Source organism: Phacochoerus africanus, chromosome 4 (assembly GCF_016906955.1).
Source record: "Phacochoerus africanus isolate WHEZ1 chromosome 4, ROS_Pafr_v1, whole genome shotgun sequence".
Lineage (NCBI taxonomy): Eukaryota > Metazoa > Chordata > Mammalia > Artiodactyla > Suidae > Phacochoerus > Phacochoerus africanus.
In genome coordinates this window covers 17,490,466-17,517,836 of record NC_062547.1, presented here as the reverse complement: position 1 = coordinate 17,517,836, position 27,371 = coordinate 17,490,466, and the positions used below count along the sequence as shown (strand labels likewise).

Here is a 27,371-nt window from a genome sequence, read left to right as displayed (position 1 = left end):
GGAGTCCGTACAGCTTCCATGGGAGGGAATGCTCGTCTTTCGAAGTCACGACACGCTACAGTTGCATATTGCTTAGAAAGGTCCATGACTGGTGCCCCTTAGCCTGATGTCTGAGCCCTGGTGTCTCTAGAACCACCCAAGAGCTCTGGTTTGCCTTCGCTTCCCGCCTTCCCTGCTGTTTTTTTCCTGGGGCCCTTCTGCCTACCAGAGTCCTCTGCTTTCTGTCCCTCCAGGAATTGGGCTGGGACTATAAGGCATGAGAAGGGCGTGTCTACTAGGTATGGTCTGGACAGTTATTTGGGAAAAGGATTTGAGATTTAACAGGGGAATTGTGTGCATGTGGACTGGAGAGTTAGGGTACCTGTCTGCTGTTTAGACATGCAATGTGGTGTACGTAGAGTGTACGTTTGACTTTTTCTTTTGGCTCAAATAATGTATTTTCCTTCTTTTAAGTAATAATATTCATAACCTGTTCCTTACTATTTTTTTTCCACTGAGTGCATTGTTTTTAAGAGCTTTTAAGTTTGGATTTTAAATCTCTAAATTCAGTAAATCTTGAGTAGTTAAAAAATATGTCACAAATTGAAAGGAACTTTTTAAAACAGGAATTTTCTGGGAGTTCCTGTCGTGGCACAGTGGAAACAAATCCGACTAGTATCCATGAGGATTCAGGTTCGATCCCTGGCCTCGCTCAGTGAATTAAGGATCCGGCATTGCCATGAGCTGTGGTGTAGGTGGCAGACGCAGCTCAGATTGCTGTGGCTGTGGTGTAGGCCAGCAGCTACAGCTCCGATTCGACCCCACAGCCTGGGAACTTCCAAACGTCATGAGTGCAGCCCTAAAAAGACAAAAACAAACAAACAACAACAACAACAAAACTTAAAGACAAATATCCTCAGAAACAGTTTGTGGCTGGAGAAGGAGCGAACAGTCGAGTTAGTGCACTGAATGGCTCAAAAGGAAAAGACTGTGAAATTCCTGTACCTGTCGGTATTTCAATAACTGATGAAAATGGTAAAATTATAGGAGAATTCAATAAAGAGAAAGATAGAATTCTAGTAGCTGAAGAAAGTCTTGGTGGTAAATTACTTACAAATTTCTTACCATTGAAAGGCCAGAAACAAGTAATTCACCTTGATCTAAAACTTATAGCTGATATACACCTAGTGTGATTCCCAAATGCTGGAAAATCCTCTTTGCTAAGTAAAATTTCTCATGCAAAACCTGTGAATGCAGATTATGCATTTTCAACATGAAAACCTGAACTTCAAAAAATTAAGTATCATGGTTTCAAAGAGATATCAATAGCTGATCTTCCTGGTTTAATAGAAGGAGCACATATGAACAAAGGAATGGGCCACAAAGTCCTCAAGCATATAGAAAGAACTAAATAATTACTTTTTGTTGTTGGTATTTCTGGATTTCAGCTTTCTTTCCAAACTCAATATAGAACTGCCTTCGAAACTGTAATACTACTCACAAAAGAGTTGGCGTTGCCCAAAGAGGAACTTCAGACAAAACCTGATCTCCTAGCAGTTAATAAAATGGACTTGACAGATGCCCAAGACAAATTTCAAGTACTGATGAACTAACTCCAAAATCCTAAAGACTGTTTACATTTATCTGAAAAAAAAAAAATGATTCTAGAGAGGACTGTGGAGCTCCAACATATCACCCCCATCTCTGCAGTTACTGGAGAAGGAACTGATGAACTAAAGAACTGTATAAGGAAATCACTGGATGAACATGCCAGCGAGGAAAATGATGCACACCGTATGAAGCAGTTACTTAATTTACATATTTCCAACACAATATCTTATAGTGAGCCACCATCAAAGACTGCTGTTATTAGTCCCAGAATGAATATAACTTAAATCTATTAAAAGTGATATTAAAATTGTGTTCATTTGAAAGTTTTTCCAGACATATTTTCTAGAAGTTTAGTTATTTCTAGATGATGGTGTATATACCATCATTTAAGAACCATACTTTTTAAAGATGTTTTGTAGCTAAGTCTATCAACAGTAAAAATGTAACTGAGGGCTAAACACAGCAGTTTAGAATTTTATGGCCAATCCACCTATAACAAAATCCTCAGATATTCCTGTTTAAAAAAAAAAAAACCTGAGTAGATGGGACAGCAAAGAAGATTGTTCCAACTCTTTCCAGAGTATGTAGATCTCTAATTTTAAACAAAGTGGAGACTGGCTATTGCATCCAGTGGAAAAAACAGGGTTTGACCTCATATTTGGCTTTTTCTTTCCTCACATCTCCCCTGCAGATTTCTATACTGACACGCCAAAGCACATACCAATCATAACCTAAGAAGAGAGAAGTAAAAGGGTCCGGGCACTTAAGAGATTAGAGGGCATATTCACTGGCACCCTCAAGATGAGCACTATTTCTTTTTCTTTCTTTCCTTTCTTCCTTTCTTTTTACTTTCTAGAGCTACACCCACTGCATATGGAAGTTCCCAGGCTAGGGGTCAAATTGGAGCTACAGCTGCTGGCCTACAACACAGCCACAGGAACGCTGTTATCCAAGCCTCGTCTGCAATCTACATCACAGCTCACGGCAACGCCGGATCCTCAATCCACTGAGCAAGGCCAGGGATGGAACCTGCAACTTCATGGGTACCAGTCGGCTTCGTTTCCGCTGCGCCGCAATGGGAAATCCAAGATAGGCAGTATTTCTAAGGAATGCACCACCCACAGGACTTAAACTCTGAGATCACTCTAGGTCTAGAGAAGCCCTACTACAGGAAACTTACATTACAAGTAAATAATGAGGTCTCAATCCAGATATGTTAATGTAAGCACTTCTTTTTTTAGGAGGAAGAAGAGGAACAAGTAGGAAATTGGTTAAGAAGTAAGAAGTTAGGTCCATTTCCCTTAGGAATAAAACTCCTATCAAAGCTGACAAGAACTTGCTGCCTTAGCATAAAAGCTTAACAGACTCATACTTTCTGCTGTAGAAATGTTGTCAGGTTCTGTGTTCTCATAGCCAGCATTCTGTGTATACTTCTACCTTAGCATTTAGCACAATACACACTGTCCTAAGCTATTTCTGAGCATGATGGGCTTACTTACCACTTACTTAAGGTGGTAAGCTTATGGAGAACAGACATGATGTCTTGTTCATCTGGGTACTATCACATATGTAACATTGTACCGCATAAACAACAAAAGTTCAATAACTGCTTATTAAGTCAAAATGACTTCTGTACCAGCTAAGCACCCTGTAGGTAATACCAAATTCTTTCATTTTCCCCTCCGCATTACTAACAGCTCCAGTTCAAGAAGAATAATACACCGGGAGCTCACCAGGACCAATATATCTTCGATTCCTGGCATGAACACCCCTTGAAGTGTTAGGAAGTCATCTCTTCCCCTCTATCTCTGTTCCTACGTTTAAGGAGTTAACCACTAGAGCAGTGGTTCTCAAATTTTCAAGTGCACCGGGACCACCTAGGAGACTTAAAAAAAAATTTTTATTATGGTTGATTTACAATGTTCTGTCAATTTCTGCTGTACAGCAAAGTGACCCAGTTACACATATACATACATTGTTTTTCTCATAATTATCTTCCATCATGTTCCGTCACAAGTGACTAGATATAGTTCCCTGGCTATACAGCAGGACCTCATTGCTTATGAGACTCTTTAAACAATTCCTAGACCTACAACTAGAATTTCTGCTTCAGTGGGTCTGGGGTAGGGACCAAGAATTTGCATTTATAACAAGTTCCCAAAAGATGCTGATGTTATTGGTCCACTTTGAGAATGCCATGTTGCCATGGTTACATAGGAGCAGGCAGTTGGTCTGCAGAGTAGATGCTTATTTCATGAGCACAGGTTTTGACGGGAGACAGAAAATGGTTTCTCAAATGCAAACTTTGTGACTCCTCTAATTCCCTTGGTTGACATGACTACAGGCAACAATGGACACATTAGCTTGTCAAACTATCAACACAGGGAACTTCAGGTTACCATCTGTTGGTACCTTAGAGCACAAGCTCCCAATTTTTTTCAACTCACTGACCATAGCAAAGGGGAGAAAGCCCTATTTGGGGACGAAGGAAATGCACTACTGTTGAAGAAGGCAGAACAATGAAAGAGCAGCAAGGTTATAATCAGTGATGAGACTGACACAACTCTAACTCATACTGTTCCTCAAGATTTACAATAAAAGCCACAGTGATAATAGCTAACATCTATTGAACACTTATTGTGTGCCAAAAATACTATTTGGGAGTTCCCGTCATGGCTCAGTGGAAACGAATCTGACTAGCATCCATAAGGACACAGGTTTGATCCCTGGCCTCGCTCAGTGAGTTAAGGATCCAGTGTTGCTGTGAGCTGTAGTGTAGATTGCAGACGTGGCTTGGATCTGGCGTGGCTATGACTATGGCCAGAAGCTACAGCTCCGATTTGACCCCTAGCCTGGGAACCTCCATATGCCACAGGAACAGCCCTAAAAAGACAAAAACAAACAAACAAAAAAACAACTATTTGAAGTGTTTCACACACATTAGCTCATTTAATCCTCGAAACAATCCTATAAGCTAAATATGATTTTTTTTTTTTGGTCTTTTTGCCTTTTCTAGGGCTGCTCCCACGGCATATGGAGTTCCCAGCCTAGGGGTCTAATTGGAGCTGTAGCCACTGGCCTAAGCCAGAGCCACAGCAGCGCCAGATCTGAGCCTCATCTGTGACCTACATCACAGCTCATGGCAACACTGGATCCTTAACCCACTGAGCAAGGCCAGGGATCAAACCCACAACCTCATGGTTCCTAGTCGGATTTGTTAACCACTGAGACACGACGGGAACTCCAGATTCTTACGCTTATTTTACAGGTGAAGAAACTAAGTCCGTTCCAAAGTATTACACTGCTAGGAAGAAGCATCATGAATATTTGAACCTAGACACTCTGACTCTGGACCCCAAACTCTTGAACATTTTGCTCTACTGCCTCTCAGAAGCCAACACTACACTGCAAGAGGCAGCTATCCTTCCCAAACTCCACTCATGCTCACAGACCCAAGCAAAAGACAAATGGGACACATTTAGAGTCACTTAAAATCGGGAGTTCCCATTGTGGCTTAGCAGGTTATGAACCTGACTAGTTCCTAAGGATGCGGGTTCAATCCCTGGACCCATTCAGTGAGTTAAGGATCTGGCATTGCTGTGGCTGCGGTGCAGGCTGGAAGCTGCAGCTCTGATTCAACCCTTAGTCTGGGAAGTTCCACATGCCACAGGGGAGGCCAAAAAAAAACGAACAAAAACCCTGAAACAAAGTTACTTAAACTGGCACCAAACCCCCTATCCCACCCCTTCCCAGCTAATCTACCAGAACTGGCAGTTAAAGTCTCAGGGGAATTATTAAATTTTTAGTGGCAGGGCCAAAACAAACAAACAAACAACAACAAACTCCATAGAAAATCAGGCCACTCCCTGGCTAGACTGTAAAATCCCTAAGGGCAAAACCATTTAATTCTTTTATTAAGACCCAAAGTGCTCTGGAAAATGCTGAGCATTTAGAAAGTATTATTACATATCAACATGACAGTATAGAAAGAGCCCAGGTGTAAAGCTTCAGTGGGGAAGAATCAAGAGGAAATTTCCTAGAGCAGAGAGAGATGGAGGCACAGAAAAACTTAGTCACATACTATAAAAGGAAAAAGAAAGTTCATTGACAAGGCCCAATGTTTTCCCCTAGAAAAGCTCAAAGAAGCAAAGACAATTCAGCTTAGAAATTTAGGTCTAAGTTCTTGACAAGCACACTTCTCACTAGCGGTATACGGAGATGCAAAGAGGGCATGGATGGTCCAGGGATTGGTGGAAACCAAAGAAGTAAAAAGTCCTAGGTGTTGTAAGGCATCTGTGAAAGCTGGGTTCTCTAGGAGGAGTGCTGCATTTATTTCTGTTTCCCAGGTAACCAAGCCAGCCCCTTATCACCTTTACTTTCATCACTGAAGCAGAATGAAAGGTAATTGGGTTAATTATTAAAGCGGCCTAGCTAGTACCACTGCTACTAATTGTCCATTTATCTGGGATTTATAAACAGCTATCTTAATTGATGTTGAGTTGGAATGTGCCACTCACTTTATTAGCCTGGCTACTACTAGGTACCAGAGCAGTAAAGAACAGGGTAAAGAACATGGACAAGGGTCCAACAGCATAACTGTCATTCATTTCTGTTCACACTCATTTTAAGAACATCATGGTGGCCTTCAACTATATTCATGACTTCTCATCTTTCTCAGATTTGCCAATTTCAAGTGGTATATGGTAATTAAGCAATATGTTGTACTAGATAATTATGATATCGAATTGAGTAACTAGACTAATTCCTAAAAATTAGCAAGCCAAAGACCCAGATGCCCACCTAGTTGGCCAAACTTAGGCTAGACAGGCCTCCTGAAAGTAATTCCCTAAGGTACCAAGGAATATCTAAGAAAGAGGACCAGTGTTTTTTAAAAAGATAAGAGGGGCAAAAGATGACAAAAAATAGTTAATGGGGCTGGGGGAAAAATGTAATTGTAATGTATACATGTAAGGATAACCTGACCCCCTTGCTGTACAGTGGGAAAAAAAAAAAAAAATAGTTAACGGGAAGAAGAAAAGTAAATTCATGCAAAAGAGGTAGCTTTGTTTACCCACAACAAGCAACAGACAGAAGGATGCCTGAGACATGAGATTACATAAAGCAATAATTATAATACTGTATTGTTGGGTCTGTAATATATGTAGACAATAATATATATGGCAACAATATGAGGGGTAAGAGAATATAGCTATAATGGAACAAAGTTTCTATATCTTATCAGAATTAAATCTGTATAAGTCTGAAGTAGATCCTGACATAGTTTAAAATCAAGAAAGGATTTATTTATTTATTTATGGGTGTGTGGAAGTTTCTGGGCCAGGGATTGAACCCGAACCACAGCAGCAACCTGACTGAGCCAATGCAGTGACAACACTGGATCCTTAACCTACTGCGTCATAAGGGCATTCCCAAGAAAGGAATTAAAATAGCACATGAACAGCTACCCACTTAATAAATACATAAGGAGTCAATAAGGAGAAACTAAAAAAAAGAAAAAAGAAAAAAACAAAAACAAAAACAGTTCCCACTGTGGTGTAGTGGGTTAAAAAACAGTGAGTTAAGAATCTGATTGTAGCAGCTCAGGTCACTGCAGAAGCACAGGTTTGATCCCCAGCCCAGTGCAGTACATTGAAAGATCAGGCACTGATGCAGTTGCAGCATAGGTCACAGCTACAGCTCGGATTCAATCCCTGGTCTGGGAACTTTTATATGCTGCAGGTGCAGCCTTTTATATATATATACATATAAAAAAGGAGTTCCTGTCATGGCTCAGCAGAAACGAATGTGACTAGCATCCATGAGGATGTAGGTTGGATCCCTGGCCTCGCTCAGTGGGTTAAAGATCTGGTGTTGCTGTAAGCTGTGGTGTAGGCCACAGATGTGCTTGGATTCTGAGTTGCTATGGCTATGGAACGGACTGGCAGCTACAGCTCTGATTTGACCCCTAGCCTAGGAACCTCCATATGCCATGGATGCGGCCCTAAAAAATAAAAAAAAATTTTTTTTAAAAAGACATTAGAAATAGATAAAACAAACGGCAAACTGGCAGACAAAAAAACCCAAATGTATTAATAACATTAAATGTGAATGATAGCAAAAAGACAAAAAAAAAAAAAAAGGAGTTCCCGTCGTGGCGCAGTGGTTAACGAATCCCGTCGTGGCGCAGTGGTTAACGAATCCGACTAGGAACCATGAGGTTGCAGGTTCGGTCCCTGACCTTGCTCAGTGGGTTAACCATCCGGCGTTGCCGTGAGCTGTGGTGTAGGTTGCAGATGCGGCTCGGATCCCACGTTGCTGTGGCTCTGGCGTAGGCTGGAGGCTACAGCTCCAATTCGACCCCTAGCCTGGGAACCTCCATATGCCGTGGGAGCGGCCCAAAGAAATAGCAAAGAGACAAAAAAAAAAAAAGTGAATGAACTAAACAACCTAATCAAAAGGCAGAGATTGTCAGATTGGATAAAAAATAAGATCCAACTGTATGAGAGACACACTTTAGATTCTAAGATACAAATAGGTTGAAAGTAAAAGGATAGGAAAAGGTATATATGTAATCAACAACCATAAAACAGCTGTAGCTATACTGAGTTTAAAAAAATACTAGACTTGGAGTTCCTGTCGTGGCGCAGTGGTTAACAAATCCGACTAGGAACCATGAGGTTGCAGATTCGATCCCTGGCCTTGCTCAGTGGGTTGAGAATCTGGCATTGCTGTGAGCTGTGGTGTAGGTCACAGACTCGGTTCAAATCCCACGTTGCTGTGGCTCTGGCATAGGCTGGCGGCTACAGCTCCGATTTGACCCCTAGCCTGGGAACCTCCATATGCCTCGGGAGTGGCCCAAGAAATTGCAAAAAGACAAAAAAAAAAAAACAAAACCCTAGATAGACTTAAAGGCAATATCACTAGAGAATACAACCTTTAAATTTTGTGAATCACTATGTTATACACCTGAAATTTATATAATATGGTACATGATCTATACCTTAAAAAAAAAAAAAAAGACCATTACTGGAGACAAAGGGATATTTATAATGAAAAAATTGATTCATCAGGAAGGTATAACAATTATAAACACATATGTACCTAACAACAAGGCCCCAAAACATACGAGGCCAAAATTGACAAAACTGAAGGGAGGAGTTCCTATTGTGGCTCAGTGGAAATGAACCTGACTAGTATCCATGAAGATGCAGGTTTGATCCCTGGCCCCGCTCAGTGGGTTAAGGATCTGGCATTGCCTCGAGCTGTGGGGTAGGTCGTAGATGTGGCTTGGATCTGGCATTGCTGTGGCTGTGGTTTAGGCCGGCAGCTATAGGTCCTAGCCTGGCAACTTCCATATGCCACAAATGTGTCCCTAAAAAGCAAAAAACAAAAACTTAACAGAGAAATATACAATTCAGCAATAATAATTAGAAACATCAATACTCCACTCTTTTTTTTTTTTTGCTTTTTTTAGGACCACACCCATGGCACATGGTGGTTCCCAGGCTACGGGTCTAATCGCAGCCATAGCTGCTGGCCTACACCACAGCCGCAGCAATGCCAGATCCAAGACTCGTCTGCGACACACACTACAGCTCACAGCAACGCTGGATCCTTAACCCACTAAGCAAGGCCAGAGATTGAACCTGTGTCCTCATGGATACTAGTCATCCGGATTTGTTTCCTCTGCGCCATGACAGGAACTCCGACACTCCACTCTTAATAATGGGTAGAATAACTTGACAGAAAATCAACAAGGATATACAAAACCTAAACAACATTATCAACCAAGTAGATCTCCCTGGCATCTATAGAAGCCTACACACAGCAACAAGAGCATATACAATCTTCTCCCACACACAGGTAACACTGTCCAGAACAAACCATGCTAAACCATAAAACAAGTTTTAATAAATTTAAAGTAACTGATATCATACAAAGTATGTTCTTAGACCACAGTGAAATTAAATAAGAAAGAAACAACAGAAGGAAATTTGTGAAAATTGAAGGACACACTCCTAAACTAATGGCTCAAAGAAGAAATCTTAAGAGAAATTAGGATAACTGGGCACAAAGCCATCTCTAGCCCGTGACACTCAACCAGGCCCCAATGACCTGGGGCTAGGACCAAAAAAATCCTGACACTTCCCATTGATTTTAATCAAAATACTAAATTAAATACATCAGACCCACAACTGCTGGGAGCAGATGCTCATTAGGATGAAAGTCAAAAAGATTAGGCAGAACAGATAACTAATAGTCTACATTACACAGGTCCCTATCCCTCAGAAGTTTTTCTTCCAGTAATTACCAGGAAGATGTCAAATGCCAGGTCTTCTCATTTCACTTGCTTGAGGCCTCAAACATGCAGAAAAATATTATAGGGCTTAAGAACTTTTTAGCAGATACTCCCTATGTGAACTCAGGCAAGCATGGCACAGAAGAGAGAATAGAGTTGTTGTGAGTCAGGCAGGCAGACCTGGTTTAAAGCTCCAGGTCTGCCTCTCACTATGTTATACTGGCCACGTGGCATAGCTTTTCTGAACCTCAGTCTTCTTCCCTGCAGAATGGAAACATGGCATCTACCTCATAGGGTTGTCACAATCACTTGAAGAGATAATGTATGTTAAAGTACTGGCTCATAGTAGGCAGTTCTTAACTTATTTCCTTCTCTATTATCAGTTGCTGTTACTTTACAGATCTAGCACTGTCTGCTAAAAAGTCAGCAGGAGAGCACCCCAGATTTTTTTTTGCATGTATCCCCAAAAACATACCAGTAAAGCTGCATAGCTTCAAATATTGTTATTCCTCTTTAAGTATGAGTTCAGAATTTGTGCTGCTGAAGAAGGGGCATGTGTGGGTTGATGGGTGACGGAGGTCATGAGGAACCTACAGAATTGGGGGGAAGGCAACAAGATAAGGCGGAAGAGAGGAAGATTAACAGACTAAGAAAACACTTCTCTGTAGCAGCTTCTGTTTTATATTATCGCTCCCAGGCTCTTGTGGGAGGAAGTGGGCAGAATGGATCTTAATTTTCTGCAAATCCATTTTTGCTGATGACTCTGAACAGCTTTGGCTAGGGTCCATTGAAAACTCATTTGCCACTGACCATGCCTCTTAAAACTGCAGGTGTGTATATACTCTGTCCCTCCAGATCTATCAAATTTTCATGCTTCACCCCTTCAAAAAGCCATTCACTATACAAAGGGTTCTGCACTAGAGCTAAGAACCAAACAGCAAGATTGAGGTATGGCCAATCACCTAGACCTTGAGCTACAGAAGGGCAGAGACCGTGTCTGTCTTATTCACTCTGTTAGCCCAGAACAGTATCTGGCACACAACTGTGGAACAAATGTCTATGGAAAGTAATTGTTCTGAGATCATCACAACCTCATTCTAATCATACAAGAGAAAGTGCCTTTCCAGGAAAACTGGGAGTGCTTACTGCTAAAATGCTAATTTGTCTTCACTTTGAAAGCCATTATTACAGTAGCTCTATTACATGATCACAAGCAAGTTTAATAAAAAGCAAAACATCTGTGTCCAGAAGGGCATGAAGGTTCGGTGAAAGGGCTGTTACATAATAAGATTTTCCTTAGCAAGCATTATTGGGTTGTAAAAAGAAATGTCTACATACCACTTAAAATAGAGGAATTAAAACAAATAAGAAAACCCCTGAAGATCAGCCAAGGTCTCTGGGAGCTTTTTCCCTCTTCTAGATTAAGGTCCTAGAAGAAGAATGCTATTTGGTGCTTCATCCTTTACAATAGCTGTGGGGAGGCAGGCACCCTAGGAAATTGGGAGTTCCACTGACTGGTTCAGTTCTGGCTCCTCCACTTCTAGCTGTATCACTCTGGGCAAGTTATCTTCTGGGCTTCAGTTTCCACCACTGTTAATTGGATAATAGTACCCATCTCACAGGATTACTATGAAAAAGAAAGGAAATATGCCTGGGAAGAGCACTTAAAACATTCCCCAGTACACAGCAAATGCTCAATGAATGTTAAGCTTTTTTGTTGTTGCTGTTATTATTATTGGAATTTTCTCAAGAGAAGAAAAAAAGTAATACAACTGTCAACAGAATCTGGAGGGACATCCAAACATCTACAAATAATGAATGCATTTAAGAAAAGACCAATGGGAGTTCCCGTGGTGGCTCAGTGGAAACATATCTGACTAGTATCCTTGAGGACGCAGGTTCCATCCCTGGCCTCACTCAGTGGGTTAAGGATCTGGCGTTGCCCTGAGCTGTGGTGTAGGTCGCAGATGCAGCTTGGATCCCAAGTTGCTATGGCTGTGGCATAGGCTGGCAGCTACAGCTCCAATTCGATCCCTAGCCTGGGAACTTCCATATGCCGCAGGTACGGACCCAAAAGAAAAAAGAAAAAGACCAGTGGACACTTTGTAACATGTATCTTGAGGAAATGGGAGAAAAGATGGGGTTTTTGTTTTGTTTTGTCTTTTTGCCTTTTCTGGGGCCGCTCCCATGGCATATGGAGGTTCCCAGGCTAGGGGTCTAATCAGAGCTGTAGCTGCTGGCCTTCGCCACAGCCACAGCAACGCCAGATCCGGGCCGCATCTGCAACCTACACCACAGCTAATGGCAACGCCGGATCCTTAACCCGCTGAGCGAGGCCAGGGATCAAACCCCCAACCTCATGGTTCCTAGTCAGATTCATTTCTACCGCGCCATGACAGGGATTCCTGTTTTTTTCTTTTTTGGCCACCCCATGGGATATGGACCTCACGGGCCAAGGATCATATTCAAGTCTTAACCCACTGCGTCTGCTGGGCCGGGAACTGAACCTGCATTCCAGCGCTCCAGAGAGGCCACAGCGGGAACTCTGGGAGAAAATGAGTTTAAATGTGAATGGAAACCATGGGCTAGATTTCCTTCCCCTCAAGGCACTTTGCATCCTTGATTTCATATTGGTAAACAACTGCCTGCTGGAACATAACCCCTATATCAAAAGGTATCCATAAGTGAAATTGGGCCATTTGGGGTCTGACCTCTGGGCATAAAGTAGGAAAAAGGAAATGGAGGTAAAAAGTTATTACGTCAAAGGAGGGAAAAAAACAGCATACAGCTGTTCCAAAAAAAACAAAATGCCAAGGAAACGGAGATTTCCCAGCAGTAGAGGAGCAGGAGCTGCTGTGTGCGGTGGTGGAGGCAGATGTCTAGAACAAAGAAGGGTGGAGAAGAGCTCTATAGTATTGTCTGGCAGCAAGTGATTATCTGCCAGTGAGGAGCTTCCATGTGCCATTAGCCAACAGAGAAGTGCCAAGGAAGGAGAGGCACAGAGCCGTGGAGTCTGTGCACCAACATGGGCCAGAACCCCCCCAAGGTCGAGGCTGTCAGGACACCGTGGTGCAGTCTGCTCCTCTACTAAGCCTGTGCCTATGAAGCCCTGGTGTTCAGCAGAGAAAGTGTTGAGGTTTCTGGGGTCTCTAGGCCTTGATGGTGGATCAAGGACACTGCTACTTAGGGGAAGCCGGATCCCTGGTCTACCAGCTATCATAGCAGCTTGGTCAGAAATCATACTCCCCCAGCCTGACGGTGCCACTGCCTCACGCAGATCCCTTCCTACCTTTAACTACCACATGGCCCAGATTTTCCAAAACATAATGTCATTTGAATTTTTAAAATAAAGATGCTTATTAAAGATACACCAAAATGTGGCTTGGTTTTTATATTTTTCAATGCCTTCACATACATAAATTTACAAGTTGGCAGTGGAGGGGGGGGGGGAACCTTTGTCAGAAAAAAAATAGAATCTGCCTTGTTTCCTTCTCTAAGAGACTACCCAGAAGGAGCAGCACACACTATGTCTCAGCCCAGTCACATTACCCATCTTAGCCCCAAAACACTGGTCACTAAGTCATTCTGCCACCATAACTGCCTCAGACGGGCTTGTCCAGTCCATTCCCACGGAAATTTCTAAGCTAGTTCCATGGGTCTCTATCTTCTTCCTTCCCCTGAAGATTCCACAGGGCCTAGAACCTCCATGTGCTGGCAGCGGCCAAGGGTTGGAAAGGTGTGCACCAAGCTCCTAATTAAATCATAGGATCTGGCTCATGGGTACCTCACCAACAAAACATGACCAAGACACTTTTTATCATTCAATTACTTAAAAATCTACTTGCTGAATTAAAAAACAAACAGTTTAAACAAATTTTCTTTAATGTCTAAAGGAAGTGGGAATAGGCAAGAGAAAACAGCTTTCCTCAATCTATAGTTTCCTGCCTTGAAGGAACTGAGTACAAAACCTTAAAAAATAGTTTTTCAGGCAGATGCCAAGATGCCATCACATCAACATAGGTAGAGGAGGGGGAAAAGCTTTACCAGGTTCCCTGCCCCTTTAAAATTTTCAAAATCCAAAAAAACAATTCCTTACCTGCCAGGACCCTGTTAACAGAAGAGTGAGTAGCCAAGCCAGGCTGTCCACGTTCATGAAAAATCCCAGCATAAGGCAAGTACTCAGGCAGCAAGAAACGCCTATAAGAAGGAATCACGTTACTTAAGGCCTACTAAAGACTACCTTAAAACAAAAGAGATGTCCCATCTGCCATTCCTCAACAATCAAAGGTAAGGGATCCACTAACCTAGGAGTTCACAGAAATCCAGAGCAGAGTAAAAATTCCTAGGGTTTGTCCTTTCACACATTTCTACCTTCTTCCTGATCTTTCTTCTAAAGTTTCTTTGTTCTTGAATAGGATGCTCTCAATGCCACCTTCTTTGTCTTTTGATTTTTTTTTTGTCTTTTTGCCTTTTCTAGGGCCACACCCGTGGCATATGGAGGTTCCCAGGCTAGGGGTCGAATCGGAGCTGTAGCCGCCAGCCTACACCACAGCCACAGCAACACGGGATCCGAGCCACATCTGCAACCTACACCACAGCTCACGGCAATGCCGGATCCTTAACCCACTGAGCAAGGCCAGGGACGAAACCTGCAACCTCATGGTTCTTAGTTGGATTCGTTAACCACTGAGCCACAACGGGAACTCCATGTCTTTTGATTTTGATTTTGATTTTTCTATGTCTTTTTATTGTGGTTAGTCATCTCCTGTCAACTCCTTAGGTGGCAGGGCTGGACTGTAGGCTCACTAGGAAATAATTCCAGATATGGACAATCCAAAGACCAGAAAGTAGGTTTAAAAATCCCAGGCCCGGAGTTCCCTTTGTGGCTTAGAGGTTAACAAACCTGACCAGGATCCATGAGGATGAAGGTTCGATCCCTGGCCTCGCTCAGTGGGTTAAGGATCCAGTGTTGCCATGAGCTGTGGTGTAGGTCGCAACATGGCTCAGATCCTGCGTTGCTGTGGGTGTGGTATAGGCTGGCACGTGTAGCGGCCCTCATAAAAGCTTCCTCAGAAAAGTCTCTCATAGAGGCTGACAAGCCAGTTCTTACCTTGGGACAAAGCGTCCAAGTGAAGGTGCAGACATCCGGGCGTTGCGTGGAGCTCGGTGCCTGGATCTGTCACCATTGTCCCTGGAGAAAACATAAAGACTACATGTAAGAGAGCCACTAAAGAAGCATGAGACACCAGCCCAAAAGACAGACATGTCCCAAACTAAATTCCTATACTTGGGTGAAGGTCTCAGAGAAATGAGTCATCTGGTTGCTTACTAATTTGGGTGGCACGATAATACACTGCATTTCTGGAGTACCTCAATTAAAAACGATTTATGAGCATTTACTAACAGTTCAGTAAGGAGGATTTTCTGGAGTTAATATGGTCTCTGAATTCTGTAGCACCTGAAATTGAAGCCAAGTTTATATCTTCTAAAAGATTTTTTAGTTTTGGGGTTTTTTGGCCACATCCATAGCATGCAGAATTTCCCAGGCCAAGAATCAAACCTGTTCCACAGTAGCCACCCAAACTGCTATGACAACGTTGGATCCTTAACCCACTGTGCCACAAGAGAACTCCCCTAACGGGTTTAGAATGGGTGTATATAAACTTCTTTTCTAGACTGAAAGATAGAAAACTGGCTTTCAGGAAACTTGAATAAAAAAAATTCCTCCGTCAATTTCGTTCAACAAATGGTCATCTTTAAATAAATCTGTTTAAAGCCTTGGTGTGGGGAAAAAATCATTGATAAGTGAAAGAAAAACAATACAAGAAAAAGACTAGGTAGTTCCTTCTTTCTTTCTTTCTTTCTTTCTTTATTTATTTGCGGGGGGGGCGCACTCACGGCATATGGAGGTTCCCAGGCTAGGGGTCTAATTGGAGCTCAGCTGCTGGTGTACACCACAGCCACAGTAACTTGGGATCTGAGACATGTCTGCAACCTACACCACAGCTCATTGCAATACCAGATCCTTAACCCACTGAGTGAGGCCAGGGATTGAACCCAAAACCTCATGGTTCCTAGTCAGACCACGACGGGAACTCCCAGTAGTCCCTTCTTTAGAGACTGAAAAATTAACAATGATAAAGATTGATTACTCAACTGACAACTCGATTCTAAACCAAGTTGTCTGAGTTAAAAGAAAGAAGTCTAGGAGTTCCCGTAGTGGCTCAGTGGTTAACGAATCTGACTAGGAACCACGAGGTTGCTAGATCCCTGGTCTAGCTCAGTGGGTTAAGGATCTGGCTTTGCTGTGAGCTGTGGTGTAGGTTGCAGACTCGGCTTGGATTCCGAGTTGCTGTGGCTCTGGTGTAAGCCGGTGGCTACAGCTCCGATTAGACCCCTAGCCTGGGAACCTTCATGTGCCACGAGTGCGGTCCTAGTAAAGACAAAAAAAAGAAAGAAAGAAGTCTAGTGTTTTCTTTATGGTTTGTTAACGTAATATTAATAACCACCATTTATTAAACATCTCTTAAGTCCTAATACAAATTAAAGGTTATTAATACATTATCCCATTTAATTCTTCTGGCTTTCCCATTAAGTATCTATTTTTAGATTTCATTTATAAAATATAGCTCTATTTTATAGATAAGGAAACTAAAGACCAGAGAGGCAAATGCCCAGGGTTATACAACTAGTAAGTGGTTGAGGCAAGATTCAAGGATGACCCATCTGACTCTGAAGCCCTGCTCTTTCCACTACACTTCACTGCTTCCTACAAGAAAAGAGAAGACAGAAACTTCACGTGGCTTAGTTTCCAATGCATCACAGGAACAATAAGCCAAAGGGCACTGGCTGGATAGAGCAGTTAATTAGCTGCTTAACCAACTCCACAAAATAAATGAACCTCTTGAGAGCCTGATTTGGGGTATTTTCTGAATTCTCCCTTTGGATTATCTTCAACTTAATGAGATAATCTTCAAACTGGCCCCGGTACCAAGGTTAAGACAACACTCTGGCTTTCAAGTGCACTACTTGGAGCCTTACAAACCAAAAATGAAAGCTGAGGAAGGTTTTTACATCTTAGTGGAATTGGAGGCTGAACATTTAGAGACAAATCAATATCAGGGATATTGGAAACTGATCTATTCAAAGTCAATACTTAAATTTTTATTTTCCTAGAGGAGAAAGCATACTATTGTTTTCTTTAACATCTCATATTCCTTTGACTTGACACTCTGCAGATGAAGGGAGAGGCAGGCAAAGAGAGCTAAGACCATATGGAAAGTGCAAAGGGGATTAAAAAAAAACAATGAGATCAGAGGTTCCTAAACAACAGACTGCAGCTCTCAGGAACCCACAAATTAGTATAAGGTCTTGGTAGCCATATGGACACAAGGAGTAGCTGAACATCAAACAATAAGACAGCTCCCAAATTAAGTATAATATTATTTTTCAAATATATGGAGATTTAAGTTGTGATCCAGTACCAGCTCAGTTAAAGCACAAATGAATTTATGACAGATTTTCATAACAGCATATTTTACTTATTGATGGGCACTAAAAGCACAACTAATTATTTCAAGAGGAGCTAGAAAATATTTGAACTTAAAAAGGGACCTAAGGGGGGAAAGGGTCCTAAGCCTCAAAAAGGTTGAAAATTAAGTTACAGAAAGAAGCATCATGGGACAAATCCAATTACTTTATTCTACAGCTATGACAGAAAGCTGCCCTTCCCAGAATCACATTGTGGAACTGACAATTTACTCCTGCAAGAGCCAAGGAGCCCTCTCCCTCTGGACAACAAACAGTACTGTGGCATTAGCAGAGCTGAAGCGCAGGGACGGGGAGGGGAGGGCACTAGGCAGTACTGACCAGCAGCTGCCAGAGCCCAAAGGTGACAGGGCCGGGTGAAAGGACATACGAAGACAACTTAGAAAAACGGACCAAACCAGGGCTGGGAGGAAATTTGGGCTCCTGTGACATATATCACAAGCCTCTTTTAATTGTTATTAAAACCTAAAAACAATTAACTTCTTTCTGATTCAATTTCTCCTTCTACTTAAAAAGGGGGAGGAGGGAGGGCAAAACATGGTCAGAGGTAATGGCTTTATGTTATTTAGAGATTACCGGAGGATATATATAGAGGAAAATAAGAATGAGATCATCCAGCTCAGACATGAGCAAAGTCTCAGACTGACGGTTACATTAGGCCCCACAAAAGAGGCCATATATTAACTGAGTGAGGATGTATCTGCCGGTCCTCAGCTTAACATCCTCACTAATGATGGAGACATCGTGCTCAGAATGTTAACAAAGAAATGACAGAATTGTACCCAGAACACTTAGAAGAATGTAAAAGGTAGCAAATACACAAATGCGATGCTGCCATGGGAGGAAAAAAAAAAGGCATAAAAGAAAATAGCCTATCACAGTAACAACTCAAACATTAACTGACCAGGAAAACCTTGAAAACATGAATAGGTAAGGAGGCAAAGGCCGGAATGTCCAACCAAAGAACAAGTTAGGCAAGAAGAAGGGAAAAGCCCTGAGTTTTAGTGCCGACACACAAAAATCCCTGACCAAGGGCACAGCTCCGAATCAACTAGAGGTGAAAAGAGCAACTAATGACTCTAGAGTCTATGAAAGAAGGGAAGATTCAAAGTAAGGAGCCGGGATGGGGAAACAAATTCCCATGCAAAGGATATTTGTGGGGGCAGGGGGGATAGAAGAGAGGGGCGAGGAAGAGTGGTAAGAGTTTCAAGAAAAGTCCTTAATACTGTTCAATCTAGAGAACGACATGGATTCTGTCACTCACTTCGGTGTTGACACAAGAATAACATGAAGCAAAGTTCCAAGAGATGAGGGAAGCAAATTTAGGCAGAGCCTGAAGACTAGAAGATGTCAGATGAGCAGTGGGAGAAGGAAAGACCCAGGGAGACCTAGGAAAATAATGGACCGTGCTAAATACTGGGGCCTAATGTGACATCACATGCCCTTTTCAAGGGGGGGAAGGGGCGCTTAAAAACCAAAAACAAAAACAAAAAACCTGTGAAGACCAGAGTATGCAAATATGCTTGTGCTGCTCCTCCATCAGAGGACTCTACCTCACCAGAATACTTTTCAGGGAAACACCAGAGAAATCCTCATCAATTTCATCAGCCAGAAGCTGCCTTTAAGCCAGCAGGATAGAAGCTGGCTGAGTTATTAATGGCTTTCCCAGTTGCTGAACTCTGTGCATCTCTGATTAACTCTCAGAGGGGTATTTGGGAAGGAGAGAGGAAAAAAATAAGACTTTCTTATAAAAGATTTTATAAGGAAAAAACACCCTTCAAACAATTAAGCATCCAAGACAAGTGCCAAATACAAGAAAATGCATCTCTGGAACAAGGGAGAAACACAGCAGCTACTCTTGCTAAATGCCTGGGATTAATTGCCTGAGAAAGAGGCTGTAATTTAAAGGAATGGAAAATACACCTACAGACTGCTGAGTCCTGACCAGACAGTCAGGTTGCCATTACTACTCAGGGACAAACGACTCTGACTTGGGCCTTTATAAATGAAGCTCTGGCAGCAAAAAGCTCAAAAGGTTCAAAAAGGTCATTGTCTTCTTGACAATACACAGTTGACATTGCTGAAAATTAGGCTATTAAAAAACAAAACAAAACCTGTTTCTCCATGCTCTTCTGTTTCTAATCAATCTCCAGGCAAAAGAAGGCTTAGCTAGTTAGTATTCCTGCCCCTGGACGGCACAGTTATCTTGGCCAAGTCCTTTCCTTACTCACATGCTATTGGTTAGGCCCTAGGCCATAGTTTCTCCCCTGAAGGACGGTGCACACGTCAGGGCTTAGATTTCTGGGAGGCAGGCCCAGGCCCAGCTGATACCATTCATGGGGGAAACCTAATAGCACAGGCCTTGTGGAACTGCAGAGGCTTAATTTTTCTCCAAGGAATAGTAATCTAACAGATAATTACCACTTACAAATTCCTCTCCTCTCTTATTCTACCTTTAATTTCATCTGTATAAATTATGCAAATCCATGTTCCTATTGTGCATTTTATGTTAAAAAAGAAATATATATATATATATATATCTAAGTGATAGTTATGTCCTCCTTCCCACCCCCCTTTCCTCATGGCTGTTTTTCTTTTTTTTTTTTTTTTTTTTTGTCTCTTTGCTATTTCTTTGGGCCGCTCCCGCGGCATATGGAGGTTCCCAGGCTAGGGGTCGAATCGGAGCTGTAGCCACCGGCCTACGCCAGAGCCACAGCAACGCAGGATCCGAGCCGCGTCTGCAACCTACACCACAGCTCACGGCAATGCCGGATCATTAACCCACTGAGCAAGGGCAGGGACCGAACCTGCAACCTCATGGTTCCTAGTCGGATTCGTTAACCACTGCGCCACGACGGGAACTCCTGTTTAATTCTTTAAATTCAGACACATTCCATTTTCTTTCTCTTCTCCTACCATTCCTCATAATAAATATTCATATGTATTTCACTTGCCCAGAAAGAATACTAATTCAAAAGCTGCCAGGCAATATTATATATTTCTAAGCTACTGACTAAAAACCCTCAGGAAAGAGCTAGAATTCAGGTAGGCATATAGTTATGAATGTATTGGGCTCCATAGGTAACAAATATCCTATTCTCAATAAGTCTCCCCACTTTTCTGACACTTCTCATTATTCCACCTCTGCTGAGTACAAGGGAAATTCTTCTAAGATACTTAGCTCCAATAAAAATCCAAGAGCTTTAGGGCTAAAATAAACTTCAGAGATTACCTAATCTGATTTTACAGATCAGACATTGAGCCCTAGGGTAGGAGAGGGACTTGCCTAAGATCAAATGACAAATCACAGGGCTCAGCCAGAACTGGAACCCAGGGCTATTCCCTAGACAATAGCTGTCGGGCTATGGGGGCCAGCAGGCACTGACAAGAGAGCCCAGTTCCAACCACAGCTGATCTAGGAGTCACTTGCTAATTTATAAACTTAGTTCAAAATTGGTTCCAGTAAGAGTAAAAAAGGACTTAAGCAACATTTTATTTGGAGAAGTAGGAAGTGAGACAGCTGAGTTCTCACACAGCTCACCCCCACCAGGAACATTCACAAACAGGCCCCACTCTTAGAAAACACCAAGGCCTCTTACACCCAATACTTAACATTCAGTCCTCAGATGTTCTTGCATGGATCTCGCCCACTGCTTTCTAACTGGCTTTCCTGCATCCATACACTTGCTACTTGCCTAACCAATGCCGTCAGGATTCACTGCCTAAAATATATACTGAGGAGTTCCCACTGTGGTATAGCAGATTAAGGATCTGATATTGTCTCTGAGGCAGTGTGGGTTCGATCCCTGGCCTGGCACAGTGGGTTAGAAGGATCTGGAGTTGCTGCAGCTGTGGTATGGCAGCTGCAGCTTGGATTTAATCCCTGACCTGGGAAATGCTTCGGGTACGGGGTGGGGGTGGGGGGATTGTGTATAAATAATGGCTGCCCCCAGATAAAAATAAGGTCAAAACTTACTCAGCCAGGCCTTGTAGGCCCTCCACTGTCTAGGTCTCTCCAGTCTTCTCTCTCAAAGTACAAATAGCCCATAGCTCTAGCCACAGACCTATGCGAGGTCTTCAAATAAACCCTGTAAATCTTCTGTGTTCAGGCTTTTGCTTAAGCTACTCCTTTGGCTAGAATCTCCTTTCCTACCCTTATCCTCTACATCAGTCCATCCAAGTGCTATGTGGTCTTCACGCCCTGATGAAATCCATGGAGCCTTCTGACACCTCCTTAAGTACTCTCTCCCTTCATACTTGCTGTCTTCTACTTTAGGGGTAACTTATTAGAGTTTATCTTGAAAGATACTACGTAAAAATCCAATCATGTTATTTCACAGCTTAAACCTCTTCAATGGCTCCTTCTCACCTACAGGATAGAGTTCACTTCCTTTGCAAGGCACAAAGACACCCCAAGATCTGGTGCCACTCTAATTCTCAGAGCTCACCTCCTGCCAGAGCTCATATCTTGGATTTAACAGCCTGGCCATACCTGTCAACAAGGGAATTCCTAGCAAACTGCATGCTGTTATGTGTTTCTATGCTGTACATTTATTTGCCTTTCTTCTAAGTATACCCAGAAGACTTTTTTTTTTTTTGCTTTCTAAGGCCACACCTATGGCACATGGAGGTTCCCAGGCTAGGGGTTGAATCAGAGCTACAGCTGCTAGCCTACACCATAGCCACAGCAATGCCAGATCCAAGTAGAGTCTGCAACGTATACCACAGCTCATGGCAACACCAGACCCTCAACCCACTAAGCAAGGGCCAGGGATCAAACCCACATCCTCAAGGATACTGGTTGGGTTCGTTACCACTGAGCCACAATGAGAACCCCCAAGAAGTCCTATTTTAAGACTTAATACTACAACTTTTATAAACCCACCTTGTAAAAACAGTCAACCACTACAAAATTAAATGAAATTATTTAAAACTCTGGTAAAAAGGAAGTGAATGGTTTCTTATCTCATCCCACTTTCAGAACTACTTCTTACAATACTACCACTCAATGACTGCAGTTGGTTGCCTGATTCTTGGCTGTTTGGGCATGTCCCAGTCTGTAAAAAGAAAAATTACCGTGTGTTTCCTTATGGTTTCTCTCGCACTTCTAATACCCAAGAGTTTGTGGTTTGCAAGTCAAAGGACGAGACAAAGGCAACCCCATCTCAAAATGAAGAAGACAACATCCCTTGTCTCCTCTGAAGACTGACCCTTTCCTTCCTCGGCTACAAGTTACATATCTCGTATCAGGAGTCAGTGACTCCCACAACAGTCCTAGAAGTTCAGGGCCCAGAAGAAAGAGGAGGAGCAAATACTACCAAGGACACGTGGCTTCACTCTACTGGAATTTCTAGCCTTGAGAAGTTGACACAAGTATAGGAGTCTCACAAAGTTGTCAGGATTTCACCTAAAGACAGATGATAAGAGCAGTGTTATTGGATTTCTAACATATTTTCTATATTTTCTTCGTGTGACTCAACCAAGTTTCAATCGTGGCAACGGGGTATATGAAGAAATTAAATTCTGATATTAAGGTGAGCAGATTCTCGAATGCCACACTCCATCAGACGGCAGCCTTCAGAACTTTCCTGAGCTACATTATATACGAAGAAGACCTTTTACTGTCTTCCTTGCTGGAAGATGTCTAGCGAGGGGCCCATGAGGGAGAAGCTCTTTCTGGCCGAGGCATCTCCACACAAATGTGTGCAGCAGTGCTGGAACACACCATGCCAAATGAAGGAACCAGAACCCATCCTGGCGGCCCCAAATGACTGTCATATTCACAATGAAATATTTTCGCATATGGAAAATATGGATTTCTGGGTAAAAGGAACCAAATACCAGATAAATTAGAAGAGTTAACAAAATAAATGTAATTGACTTAAAGAGATTTCATCTTAAGGCTGAAAGAGCAGAATTCTCACTGACATATTTTTCCAAAGTACAGGCCAGTGTCACAACTGTGAATGAAGGACTTGTTCTCTCTGTGCTGGCAACAATTTTTAAGAAGTGTTGGAGGTATGTGTGACTGATCTAATCTGAAGCTTCTCCAGTTCTGTCATTAGCTTAGGGTATCCTTGCCTTGGAAGGCAAAGCAATTATAAAAAGAGGCAGAAAGAGGGAGTTCCCATTGTGGCTCAGTGGGTTAAGAACCCAACTAATATCCATGAGGATTTGGGTTTGATCACTCAGTGGGTTAAGGATCCAACGCTGCCATGAGCTATGGTGTAGGTCACAAACATGGCTCAGATCCCACATTGCTGTGGCTCTGGTGTAGGCCAGCAGCTGCAGCTCCAATTTGATCCCTAGCTTGTGAACTTCCATATGCTGCAGGTGCAGCCCTAAAAAAAAAGGAAAAAAAAAAGAGGCAGAAAGATGAACTGGAGATGATTCTGGAATTATAATTATATTTAGAGTAACAGATAAGATGAGGGTAGATGAGGATAGCTAGAACAATAGTCATAAAGTCACAGATACCATCTCTTTTGCAAGCCTTAGAAATTATGGGAACACAGCACTCAACTGGGGCTTCATAAAAGCCCTCCTTCCCTCTTTCCAAAGAGATGATTAAAAAAAACAAAAACAAAAACAAAAACAAAAACAAAAAACCCGAGAGTTTTCCTTATGTTTATTTGCTATCTACATTCTAGTGGGTGGTCTGAGCTCCAAACCAGGCAGACAGCAGGGTCAGGAGCAGCCACACCCTTCCCCTGCTTGTGAACATCTTTATGCAAAGACAGGTGCTGAGGGCTTCAGGACAGACCTGCTGACAGCAGGTTTCTGGACGTCCTGTTTGTGCATTCTGATAAACACAGGGACGCTGCAGTCTCAATCCTTGCCACAGACAGACACGAATGGCAAGAGAAGATGCCTGTCTGGGAAGATGGTCATTAATCCAGACCACAAAATAACAGAAAATTTAACCTGATGTTGACCAACCTTCACAGCTACCTTCCCTAACAGCAAATTTTGATAGTGTTGTTTCATAGCAAGCTCATAGAGCAAGGGCTCAAATATGGTTGTACATCATTTTTAAAGGTTTTTAAACCTGCGGAACACTAAAGACAGACAGTAGATATTCTTGCTTCTGATTCTCATCTCAATACACGTGTCTGATTTTCATCAAGCCTCAGGATCCTAATTTTTAAAAATACCACAGTAGAATGAACACCTATCTCACTGGGTTATTATAAGGAGTAAACGAGATTTTCTTTTTAAAAAAATGTGTGTTAATATATTTATATATACTACAAACAGCATGTACACTGTAATTTAGTCCATATGAAAAATATGATAGCTGATACCTTTCATTCAATGGATGATCAAAGAGAACCAGAAAAGATGATACCTGGGTAACAGCTCTTTTTGTTTTCTGGAGACCCCACACACCCGGCTGGGATGAGCTAGAGAATGACAAAATGATCTATGACCTAGTAAATGGAAGGAGAGTGACGAGGTCAGAGTGGGGTGTCAAAGGCTGTGCTGTGAAGGTGAGGATACCCAGCAGAACAACGGTCTCTCTGAATGGTACCCTAAGTGTTAGGAGGACTCCAGGCCATATCTAACTTATCTGCTTCTACCTGAAAAAACTATTAATTATGACTACACAAGCCTGAAACCTTCCTTTTAGTTATCAAAGCCAAGGAAAGGACTGAGGGCAGATAAAATTAGCACATTTCCTAATTTCTCACTTTCTCTCTCCTCAAAGCACCTAGAAATCAAGAGAAGAGGAGCAGCCACAAGCAGCCCTCAGTTTACAGTAGGGAGAGGAGGGCGGAGAAAGAGACGAAGAATGAGCCGATGGTAACTCAGCACCAACCAGCCTTCCCTAGAAGACTTGGACTGCTAATATTGAGTGACTAATCCACAGCTGCTATTAAAAACAAGATTATAGTCTGCATCAGCCGTGAAGAAAGGCAAACACCCAGGGGAGGGACTTTCGGAGGGACATTAGAGAAACTAGCCTATTGTTACTAACCAGGGAGCAATACGAGATCCCTGAGGTGAAAACAACGGTAAGTCAGTGCATCACAGGTGAGGCAGTGTAAATTCAGGTCGTGCTGAAGCCAGGGGGAGGCGAGAGCACAGGTGGGCTGTGGGGAGCACAAGGAGGAGGCAGTCTGACACAGGAAAATCGAGGGGGAAGGAAGGGGAAAGGGAGGAGGTGGTAACAGAAGAAAGAGAAGGTAAGATGAGAACAGAACATTTTAAACTAACCCAGAACTCCATTGTGAAGGACAAGTCACGAGGCAAGATGCAGCTCAAAGACATGAGCCCCACGTTCCACCACGGCAAAGAGATGACAGCCTTCCAAACGTGCATGGAGAGAGGGCTATGCAATCTCACTAGCTCCCGGGGCTCCACGGGATTATTGAGGCTTTTCAGCAGCACTAGGTCCCAGCAGCCTCGGCATTGTGCGTTGAAATTGCTTCCCTGAATAAACCCCGGTGCTGGAAAAATAATCTTATCTACAGGGGAAGATATTTCCCTGTAGGTGCCTGCCCGGCTGAGGAAGGGTAGACTCCCTTCACTGCCGTGTCTGCGTCCATCTTCCCCTAACAGGGACTTAAGGTGGAAGGACTCGTGCCGAGAGTCACAGACCAGATGGGCCCTGCTCCTGCAGCTGGAAAGAGAAGCCCACCGCCGCCCCCCTGCTCCACTGGCCACAGCACAGCTGTTTCAAGGCAGCCCTGAATTTCTTTCTCATTTACGTCTTCCTCAGACAAATGAACCTCCCACTGACTCTTCCTTCTGCTTCCAACTACACAATTACTAGTGTGTTTAAGGACTGTATCAGGAAGGCAAACTGGTTTAAAGGGTGTTCCCACCTCCTCGGTCCTCTCTGGCAAAACTATCCTCAAACATTTCATAAAGGTCCATTGCAAGATGGCTCCTGGGGACTATCCAGCTCACGAAAGAGAAAGGTAGAAGGGAGGCAGCTCTTAAGATCCCAGACCTGATCACGCTATGTCAAGATGAAGCAAGGAGAAAAGGAAGATGACTGACAGGCTGTCCTATTCCAGGACTGCCAGCAAAAAAAGATGGGGAAAAAAATGCTTAACCACCACCCTTCTCTCTCTCTTGTTTTGCATTTTTTGAGAATATCAAAATATAGGAATCAAAACACGAGCCAAATGTCCAATGTGATACAAGCCAGGAAAGCTCAGTTTCAGGATGGAAAGAAACACACCAAATGGCTAGAAAGGTCAGGAGCAGCAGGTCAGAGCATGCAAGACCCAGCAGTAAGACCAGGGAGCTCGATCCTGGAGCTTGGCGCCGACACTGCTCCTTTAGCTCACCTCTGTACCCCAGCCAACCACTCAAAGAGACCAGAAGAGCAAGGAATCATCTCTCTCAACCCACATATTAATATGACAGGCAACTTCCAAAGGATCCTTACTGGGGGTGGAGGGAGACTAAGAGTGTCTGGGCAAGGGAGCAGGACCCCAGAGAATCAGTGTGATCAAGGGTACTAGGGAAATGTCTCTTACAGAAATCCGAGTATTTTCTTTCTTTCTTTCTTTTTCTTTTTTCTTTTTTTTTGTCTTTTTAGGGCCACATCCATGGCATATGGAAGTTTCCAGGCTAGGGGTTGAATTGGAGCTACAGCTGCCGGCCTACGCCATAGCCACAGCCACTTGGAATCTGAGTCGCGTCTGCGACCTACGCTATAGCTCATGGCAATGCCAGATCCTTAACCCACTGAGCAAGGAGTATTTTCTTTATTTTTAATCTCTATGTCTATTCTGCTTACGAGAAAAAACACCAACCCTTCTGCCTCCCTGATGCTGTGAAGACAGGCCATGAGAACATTTCCACAGTCGCTGTTCACACAAAAGGCAAATAAAAATGTTGCCCAAAGAGCAGTGGCCATCCTCTCCCGGGCTGGCCTGGGGCCCAGTAGGCTGTCTCTCCCCACAGGCTCTGTGCATCC

General features: G+C 42.9%; 1 protein-coding gene and 1 pseudogene across 9 annotated transcripts in view; one reads left to right on the top strand and one right to left on the bottom strand.

Moving 5' to 3' along the window:
* AMBRA1 (autophagy and beclin 1 regulator 1) overlaps nucleotides 1-27,371 on the bottom strand; it is a 182,206-nt gene that overhangs the window by 82,111 nt on the left and 72,724 nt on the right. For all 9 annotated transcript variants that reach the window (XM_047775859.1, XM_047775858.1, XM_047775861.1 and 6 more), the window contains 2 exons: nucleotides 15,000-15,080; nucleotides 13,986-14,086 (listed from right to left, as the gene is read on the bottom strand). In XM_047775859.1, coding sequence (XP_047631815.1) covers nucleotides 13,986-14,086; nucleotides 15,000-15,080 — 182 coding nt within the window. The remainder of the gene's footprint in view (nucleotides 1-13,985; nucleotides 14,087-14,999; nucleotides 15,081-27,371) is intronic.
* Nucleotides 876-1,874, top strand: LOC125123876 (GTP-binding protein 10-like; annotated as a pseudogene).